Source organism: Quercus robur, chromosome 9 (assembly GCF_932294415.1).
Source record: "Quercus robur chromosome 9, dhQueRobu3.1, whole genome shotgun sequence".
Taxonomy (NCBI): domain Eukaryota; kingdom Viridiplantae; phylum Streptophyta; class Magnoliopsida; order Fagales; family Fagaceae; genus Quercus; species Quercus robur.
The window spans coordinates 40,838,682-40,848,496 of NC_065542.1; the positions used below are offsets into that span (position 1 = coordinate 40,838,682).

General features: G+C 32.6%; 1 protein-coding gene across 1 annotated transcript; it reads right to left on the reverse strand.

Annotated features, from left to right (window-relative positions):
* Nucleotides 1–8,021: 8,021 nt before the first annotated feature.
* Nucleotides 8,022–9,129, reverse strand: LOC126698372 (LOB domain-containing protein 29-like). Its single transcript, XM_050395541.1, has 2 exons — nucleotides 8,789–9,129; nucleotides 8,022–8,675 (listed from the first exon to the last, which is right to left on the reverse strand). Exons 1-2 carry the CDS (start codon nucleotides 9,065–9,067, stop codon nucleotides 8,256–8,258), a joined length of 699 nt encoding a protein of 232 aa, XP_050251498.1. The 5' UTR covers nucleotides 9,068–9,129; the 3' UTR covers nucleotides 8,022–8,255.
* Between the last annotated feature and the right edge of the window lie 686 nt (nucleotides 9,130–9,815).

The following is a 9,815-nucleotide window of genomic DNA, read 5'->3' on the forward strand; positions in this document are numbered from 1 at the left end:
GCTAATATTTGATGAAGACGGCAAATGAGGAACAAATTTGGGTAAAGATTTGATGTTATTTATGACATTTGATCATACACTTGGAGACAAAAAAAGGAAAAAAAGAAAAAAAGAGAGGTTAATTTAACAAGCTCATTAATAAACTAAATCAAACTTGTCTGTAAAGGTCTATGAGCTTTGTTTGAATTTGATGGGATAAGAATCCTTCGACTGAATCCACCGATTCGTTCCAATTTTTATTTAGAAGTAAGACATGTAGAATCAATAGCCCATGACTAATAATAATGAAGGGTTCACTCAACTGCAGAGTAAGAAAACTTCAAAGCAAAAGAGCCACATCCATTTCCGGTAAAGTTAAAGGTTGAAGGCTCAAGCTGATAAAGAATCAAGCATATTGAATGAAACAAAGGACTTGGACAAGTTGAGCAATGTGTTAGTGATTTCGTGCACACAACTTCATATATACTTGGAGAATTTTACTCGTATTATTAGTCTTCCGCCCCACCAAATCAGGCATTAGACAAGTTGATATACAAAAATCCACCTTAAATTAGATCATCATCGCTAAATAAGTCTTTACAAATGTTGTAGGGGCAAGGGGGTGTTATTATTGTTGTGCAATAATGGCCATTGAAGCTAGCCTTTGGTGCTCTTCTGGTCATGGACCACCTTAAAACGTAAGACAAAGAGAGGAAAAATACATGCAAATTTATTTAAAGTGAACATATTGTCTTAGTCAAGCCACATTGTTATTGTTATTAATCAAATGTCATGTTCTTCGAGCCCATGACCATGGAATAAAATGTATATTATAACTCATCTAGTCAAGGGACATGTAATCACTACCATACTTTGTAGTCAGCATTAAACAATAGCAAGAAAAAGAGAGAAAAAGAAATTGAAAAACTTTAGCTCTAGAATCCCATTTTGTTCATCCCCCCGCCCCCCCAATAGACTTTCATTAGTTGCACTTGGAAAGTAATTATTCCAAAGACACATAATTTAATTGGTAATGAGTGATCATTAGTTGAATGTGAGTTTGAGGGCAAAAGCTGTCACCAAAAAGTAGAATAAGGACCAAAAAAAAGAAGACAATAAAGAATTGAACTTTTCAATATAAAAATAGATATGTAACTCAGAGTTCAAAAGAGAAAAAAAGTGTGGTCTCTTCCTTGATAGTCTTCTTCCATTAGGAGAGGGACGCATGTTATATGTGTTTGAATCATGACAAACACTTCCCCATCTTCCCTCTTAATTTCTATCTATATGTTGTGGAATAAGTTGGAATTAATTTATTTTTCTAAAAAGAAAATGAAATTATATATATATATATATATATAGCTGCACTAAGGGAAATAATATACTCTTAGTACTGATCAATACAAATTCATGTTGCCACCAGTATAAATTTTTAATTTTTTGGAACTTCATAAGTGCCTCATCAAATTAATTTTGTATAGATTCCTTGTTCACAACCGGAATATAATATAGATTTGTAGTACCAAGTGATTGTTTGTAAAGCAGTTGTTTTATTCACATGACAGCAGTGTTGATTATGTATCAATCTAATTAGTTAATTAATAAACAGAAACAGCTATTTAAAAAAAAAAGGAAAATAGATAATATAAAACAGAAAGATTGGACCAAGCATATAAAAAACACCAAGAGTCATAGTTTCTTTTTGGCTTTAAAAAAACAAAAATTTGACCATTGAATACGAGCACACGTGCGACCTTAGCCGTCCGATATAGGGGCCAACTGACCTATCAAACAAGAGACTTTGTCTTTACAAGTAACTAACATTGTTTTTAAAACACTTATATGTAGTAATATTATATGAGAAAGAGAAATCAGAAGTTTGGCAATTGCAACTTTACATAAAGAGTAGTGTAAAAAAATGAGTTTAGCTCATTGAGCTGTGTGCAGTGTCTTGTGTGAAAATGACCAAATGTCGCTGATGATAAAGCAAAATACTCTCCTGGTGGGCTAAATTATAGAGTTTTGTACAAGCTACTAGACTTTGGATGTTGCATGTGAATCTCAAGAAAAAGATGTGAACCCATCGACTTATTAACATACAATAGCTGATTCTTTTTTAGGATTTTTCACATAATCGTGAATCGTGATTATACATTGGTTGAAACTAAAAATTTGGGTCTGCAAACCCAACATACGGGTGTCTTAAAATTGGACTTGGCTTTTGTTTAGTGTCCAATTGTACTGAACCCATCAAAATGATGACACATGTTCATTTCTGGACATGTGTCATTATCTTAACAGATTCGGTGCAATTGGATACTAAACTTAAACTTTACCCCTTCAAAATTTAGTTATTGTGAAAATCAATAAGATCTTATACATGGTTCATTTGGTAATACGGTAGTACCTACCAAGTCGAAGCAGCTTTGTGGCAATATAACCTCTCTTTCATTGAGTCAAACCCATCCATGGCCAATTAGGCTAGGCTTTACCTCAAATCATTATTCATTGCTCATGCCACCACCATCACCAACAATGGCTCTCCTTTCTCCTATCTCTACTTGATTTGACCAAGTCTCAAACCTCTCTCTCTAGTTCAAACCTCGAAGGCCAAGAGACATCAAGCACCACCTCACACTAGTCAACGTTGGTTTGTGGTGACGTAAGGGGTGGCACAGTGGCATTATGTTCGACATGGGCTTTAGATTGTGATGCGATCCAATGGGTTTGTGTGTGGACACAGTCTGATTTGCATCAAATCGTTTGCTTTTGTGGGTGGATACAGGGCGGGCTCTAGTATGAAAGCAAGTGAGGCTGTTGCCTAAAGCCCCAAGTAGAAAAAAGCCCCCAAATTTTAGTCAATAAAGTAATTTTTTTATTATTATAAACTTATTCATTAAGCCCAAAAATATTAGCTAATGAATAAAATGACATTTTTTATCAAATAAAAAACAAGAAAAAAGAGAGAAAAATGTTACGTTTACAACATTTTTCACAACAAATTCTAAGTGGTAGGTTGTTATTGGCTGTTATTGGTAGGAAAAAAAGTAATTTCAGTGGTGAGTTTAAATTAGAACCAGTAACAACTTAATATTTAGGATTTATTATGAAAATATTGTGAAGATAACACTTTTTAAAAAAGAAAAAAAAGAAAAAAGAAAAAGAGCAATACACAAAGAATTTCACAACAGTTGAGTTGGCAATTACAAGTTTTCATTTAGATCTATCACTAACATCATATTTTTACTTATTATTACCAATCTGCCACATCAACAACTATGAAAAGTTTTGTCAATTTTTTTTGTATTTATAGATTTTCTGAAGAAAAAAAGATTCTACATGGTTAATATTAGTAATTTTTCCATCTAAAACAAGATAATAGAATTTAATTAATATGAATTTTTTTAATAAAAAAATTCATATTTAAATATATGAAAAGTCTCAAGTCAAGTTTTACCTAAGGTCCCTAAATCTATCAAGCCGCCCTTGGGTGGATATGGTCTAAAATGTGCTAATAATGGTGTTTTGTGGATGGATTCAGTTGGGTTAGCACTGATTTGGTAGATTGTGTGTGGTGGTGTGTGAGATTGGAAAATGTTTTCATTTCATGCTGCACCAAACAATTGAAAATATTTTTCAAAGCATTTTCAGTAATGCAAACAAACATCAAAAAAACAAATATTTTCTCTAAAAACATTATACATTGAAAAATATTTTATAGTAAATAAACAAAACATCAGGTTATGAAATCGTATTTCTAAAATATGATTAAAAAAGATTAGATCCCAAATAACTTCAAAACAATGTCGATTTAAATATTAATACTAAAATAATTAATTTTCAAATTTCACCTTTTTTAACCCCTCAACCTATTATATTACGGGTCCATTTGGGGACGATTAATTTAGTTGAAAATGAAAACTTTTTGTTGAAAATATAAAAAAAAAGTTAAAATCTAGTTGAATAATATAATGAAATCTATAAATAATACAAAAAAGTACGATGGGGCTCATGAATAGTACCAAAAAAAAAGTTTTTTTTTTTTCTTTTTTTATATATGATAGAATTTCTACTTTAGCTTAATCTAAGTGTATACGTGTGTGAAACTCCCTCTTGGAGACTTGAATTCCAGCCTTTACCCCCCACATCCTACAAGTACTTATACTTGTGGAGTGACCATCGCACCAAGAGTATGCGGTGGTAATACAAAAAAAGAAGTTAAAAACTCAAATAAGTTAAACTTTTCACCACATCATAAACAAACTATATATATATATATTTAGTGTATTTGTATAAACGGTTGAAAAATTGTGTTTTGAATTTAAAATAAACGTTTGTAAAAAAATTTATAATGAGTTGTAAAACAGAGTTTTGAATTTTATAATCGCTATTTAAAAATCCTAAAATGTCTAAAACCAGACTTTTATTTATTTTCTTTTTTTATCTATTTATTTACTATGCCCATGTGCGGTGACGATGCTAATCTCAAAATTCCATGTAACTTTTGCTATTTCACCGAGGAAAGTACAAAGTTGGTGACGTGGGTTTTGAATAAAGTCAGTCCAATTAAATTGGGTCTTGCGCTCTTGCTTGCTCGTGCGGAAGGCCTTTTCTTTATTCTTTTTAATATACATATATTTGTTTTCCTTAAAAAAAATAAAAAAAAATTGTGTTTTCCTTCTATCTTGCATGCCATATAGCGCGATTTCAATGAACTTGTTTATAATAATAATAATAAATAGGTTCAAATAAATAATGTATGGGAAGTGATCGACCAAAAATTTTCATAAGAAATCATAAATAACAGCAGTTATTAGTTTTAATTTGAATCAACAATTTAAATTACTTTTTTGTTCAACTATAACATCTGATAAAAACCTACCATTTTAGAATTGTTATGAAAATATTATAGATATAAGCATTTCTCTTATTTAAGTAATGGGATGCTTGTGTCCAGTGCACTGAACACGTTAAGATGCAGACACATATCCAATTTAAACCTTAGTAATGACATATTTTATAATGTCCAATATTTATGGTACTAACACCACCTCTCCCTCCACTATTTACCCATCTCACAACCAAAAATAAACTGTGTTCCATAGAATGATAGGTCATTAGAAGATAGTAAATGGATTTGAATTACAATCTAATAATTTAGTAAATGAAGGATTATTACTTGTTGTTTTGAAGTGGTATTTACTATAACTCCGTACAAGCCCAACTAAATTTAGGAGGGTTTTTTTTAATATATTTTTTTTATGAGAGGAGGGTTTTATTTTTATTTTTTATTTTTTATTTTTTATTGTTGGGTGGAGGCTACAATCTAATGCTTACTGAGTCAGACTTTGTAAAACAGAAGTTGGGTCTAATATGTTTGTTCTTGGTCCAAAGAAAAAGGATAGTGGCCAGGGCCTCATATATTATTAGCATTTGGATTGGGCCAACTAGATTTTTCTCATTGAAAGCAGTTGTAGTTGTAAGTTGTAACCTGGTCTTCTCATCTAAAAGTTGCTGGAAAGGCTATTGCATCAATGCTGTAAATGGATTGCACAAGACAAGGATGGGTGTCTAGCTTTATATCATATTACTTCTATTTTCCCCCTCAACTTTTGGCACACAGCTAAATCTGAAAGTTAAAATAAGCATTATTTTTTAGTAGCATTCCAGAAGAGCTTTTCTTGCTTCTCAAAGTATATTGCAAAAGAGAATAAAAGACATGACAACCTAAGAGCACCTTTATGTTCTTCTGATTGGTGTCATAAGATCAATCAAGACAATTATTTTACAAATTTGTTAGTATTCTGGGAAACAGAACATGGATTCACTTTGACTGTAATGGTGGTCCAAACACCCCACTTCGTACAATAATGGTACAAGAACATTGTTATTAAGTATTGGGACATAAACTTTCATTAAAAAGCACAAAGGCATGGCTTTTGTAAGAATTGAATACCAAAGTTGTACTAGTACTGCAGAACTTGCATGTGGATATTTAGTATATATGGGGCTATAGTTAGCGATAATATATGATCAAAGCCAAGCCATTTTCATTAATGCGTGGTAAGCCAGTAACAATTTTTAATGCAAGGGCTAAACATGTTGCACCCAAGCACATTTTAGTAAATGAGAACGACCAATTTTTTTCTTAGAACTTAATTCTAATGAAACAAAGCTATAAATCATTGAATATCAGTGAGATGCATGAACAAGAATGAGAATTTTTGTCACCCACAAAATGCTCTAGGTGTAATGCAGACAGATATAAGAAATTGCCTTTTACCTACATGATAATCTAGCTGGAACATCCACATATTGTATTATATAAACACGTAAACTAACACTTACTAAGGCTGAAGAAAATATATACTGAAGCTTTAGAACTTATATCAATCAGTAGATTAGATTGGGTGGTTTTCTGATTATGTTTCCCCGAATGCTTCAGAATATACACTCTACAGTTGATTCTCATAAGGTTTTCAAACTGTTTTGACAAAAATGGAAATTGCATGCATTATATTTTCCTCTTTTTGCTCATCTAGGAAAAGCATAAGAACAATGAGAAAACCAAACCAAGTCCAATACTTCTTACATGCTTGAAAGCAGGTTAAAGTTGAACTTAAGAGGAATTCCCAATACGCTAAGGGCTGACTCACTAAGAAAAAACAATCAAAAGTTTTCTAGAGCTTTTCAGGATTCTGAAGCCTACATGCCACATATAATCAAGTACAACAAGTTTCATTTATGTGGATCAGCAAAGAAGAATCCTTGAAAGGCTACAAGGAGAGACTATAAATGAAGTACCTTAATTCAATTACTCAAACTCAGCATAAAATCTTTTGCACTGTGGAACATTATTCTTTAGGTTGCAAGTTCTTACAGAATAATAAAAATGCTTAAAGAATGGTACTATACAATGTAAGGTTCCTAGGGAGGATAACATGTGGTACACTTTTAACAGAGGTGTGTTATCATTTTGAGAAACCTGTCTAGCAAATGAGGGAAGAGATGTTGTTGATAATAAAAGAATTGAGAAAACTACTTCATTTTAGGAAATGTGAGGTTAGATGTATTTCTCAAGCATTCGAAACATTGGGAATAGGGATAAACTAAATAAATAAAGAAACAAGAAAAGGTTGATGAAGACCAAATTTAGGTTTAATCCCGAGTAAACTAACAGTTAGAGGAATCTTTTCTAGGGATTGCATAAATTAGTGAAAACGAGGTACTGCTTAATTTTCATGCACAAACTGAGACACAAATGCAAATGCTTATTCAAAAAATTATTGTCATTAACTTGTTCTGATAATCCATATGTTTTTCTATTACAACACAAAAGAAAAAAGAATGACTAATAAAGCAATGATCGCAGAGACACTAAGCAAAGATGCACTACTGAAGTTCATTCAATGTAAGGCTTAGGTAGAGAAACAAGTATGCTTTGGTAATTTCTTCAACTACATAAATATTAATATCTATATTTTACATCTGTGTGTCATATGCAGAGGAATTTTTTTACAAACAAAATGAGTTTCAGACATCCATATGCTTATAAATCATCTAGAAAGGGAAAATAGAAGACAATTAGTATGGCCATGACCCATGATCAACAGCAACCAAAGCTACAGAGCTACAGAGACTGGATATTAAGTTACTCTCCAAAAGTTCACTCAATGTGGGAATTAGTATGAAGCTATAGTTGCTCAAGTGATTTGTTAACTACATGAATAACAACACCAGTTTCTTGGTATATAAGCAACTTTCTTTAAAATAAAAAAGTGAGTCCTTAGGTTCCTCAGCACTGATCATGAAAGTATATAGCATATAGGGTTTATAAATTAGTAGATTTTTAACTTAAAAGTATTACCCACTTCCCTTATACCAAACAAGAAGGTCTGCAAAAGCAACTTCTTAGGTTTATGAAGGGAAAGTATCAAACTAGCAAACTAGGTAACTGTATTTATTAAGTCTAAATTTTAGGGTCTTTACTAGCTAGGTCCATAAACAAAGCAAATTTGCTCAAACATAAGGCAGATCTTCAGTTTTGTCAAAGAAGTACACTATTATTCTACTCATATATTCCAAGATTACACTAGATTAAACAAAACAATCATAGGCTGGATTTTAGGGTTTCCAATTGTATGAACATTTCTAGGGTTTCTAGCTTATTTATGGCAACAAAAGTGCATGTTTCAAAGTATGGTGCAGCAATTCAAAACTGACAAAGGTCGTCTTCACCGATTACACATCTGTCACGCCAAGTCCCATATCTTCGATCATGAATGCTGAATATAGCCGAAGGCCGCTGACTGAAGGTCATCAGTTTCTTGGAGAGACCATTGCCTGTCGTATATATTCATGTCTAGAGAAGACATGGAATGAGAAGCCTCTTCATAGCTGCAGCCATATGAAGCATTGATTTCTTCAGGGATGTTTGAATTTCCATAGTTCCCCATAGAGTTTGACATGGACATGTTCTCTTGGTATGGCATTGTTGAGGCATTATTGTTGATGTTTGGATTGAATTGTTGTATCATGTTTGAAATTTCTGACTGAAACCAACTTTGAACATCTTGTGGATGAGAAGGTTTTCCATAGTACTTTTCATTAGGGTTTGCACTAGCAGAGCCATTGAGAAAGCTTTGAGCTGCTTGTAATTCTTTAAGAGATGCTAGTTGAGCTTGTAGATTGACAACCTGCAGAGAACAAAGCAAAATACCAGGATTGAGTCAGGACCAAGAAAAAAACAAATTAATTAGGGTTTGAATCATCAAATGAAAGAGAAAGGAAAAAAGGGTACTAAATAAACCTGCTGTTGGAGAGCAAAAATATGAGAAACACAGCCATAAATAGGATCTTGAAGCCTAGCTTGAGCTTCATATGAGATTGTGACCGCGGCTTCACTACGATCATTCACTGGGAGGTGAGCAAGAAGCTTTGATACATTGCTTGCACCAAAAACTTTGTGAATGGCAGCAAAATGGGTGGCTCCCTGTTCATGACAGAAATAAGGAGCAAAAACACAACCCCTTACACATTTCCTTCTCAAGAACTTGCAAGCTCCACAAGGAGAACCAGAACCTGTCATCTTAATTATCTTTTGTGGTTTTTGGGGTTTTGATATTGCTTGTTGGGTTTCTTAGCTTTGTTCCAGGCATTATCACCATGTTTATAAACACCAGAGGAAGAGGGGGGTGGATTATATTATATTGAATAATTAATTACATTAGGTTCCCTTAATGGCCTACAGTTTTCACTATTGTTTAATATAAAACTGGATGTCACCCCCTCCATACCAAATTTTTATCCTTTTATTTAAGATTCCATTCATCATCCTTATAGGACAAAAGAGCTAGCATAAACCAAACCCATTTATTTTCTAGTTTTCTTGATGATTGGATATATTATAGCTCATTTTCTGAATGTATTGGTCCCATATGCGATAACTACAACTACGTTTACAGATTGAATATTATTAGAATCTGAGAGAATGAGGATTAAACAAGGAATTTAGGTTAAAAAGATGTTTGTTACATTTACATATTGTTACAAAATTAAAACAATCACCACCATAAATTGAACTGTGTGTAAAATTCTTCATTAGTTTCTGTGTTGAAGATTAATACCCACTATTTGATGCATCACCCGGAAGCAATCTCTCCAGTGGAAAAAGATTATTCATATTACTTCTTTGAACTTGTGTTGTATGCTTAGTCTACAAATTTGAGACATACACCAAGCTTTTTGGCTTGAAAGTCATACATCATGTTAGATGGAAATGGGTAGGACTCATAAATTGAGAACTGATATAACCAAATTATTTGCCATGGGACGTC

What these genes read in the sequence shown, in the direction of transcription:
- LOC126698372 (XM_050395541.1), bottom strand. Translation starts at nt 9,067, where the DNA reads ATGACAGGTTCTGGTTCTCCTTGTGGAGCTTGCAAGTTCTTGAGAAGG. An exon ending in TTTTTGCTCTCCAACAGCAG is followed by an intron (nt 8,676 to 8,788) that starts GTTTATTTAGTA and finishes TGTTCTCTGCAG; the next exon opens with GTTGTCAATCTACAAGCTCA.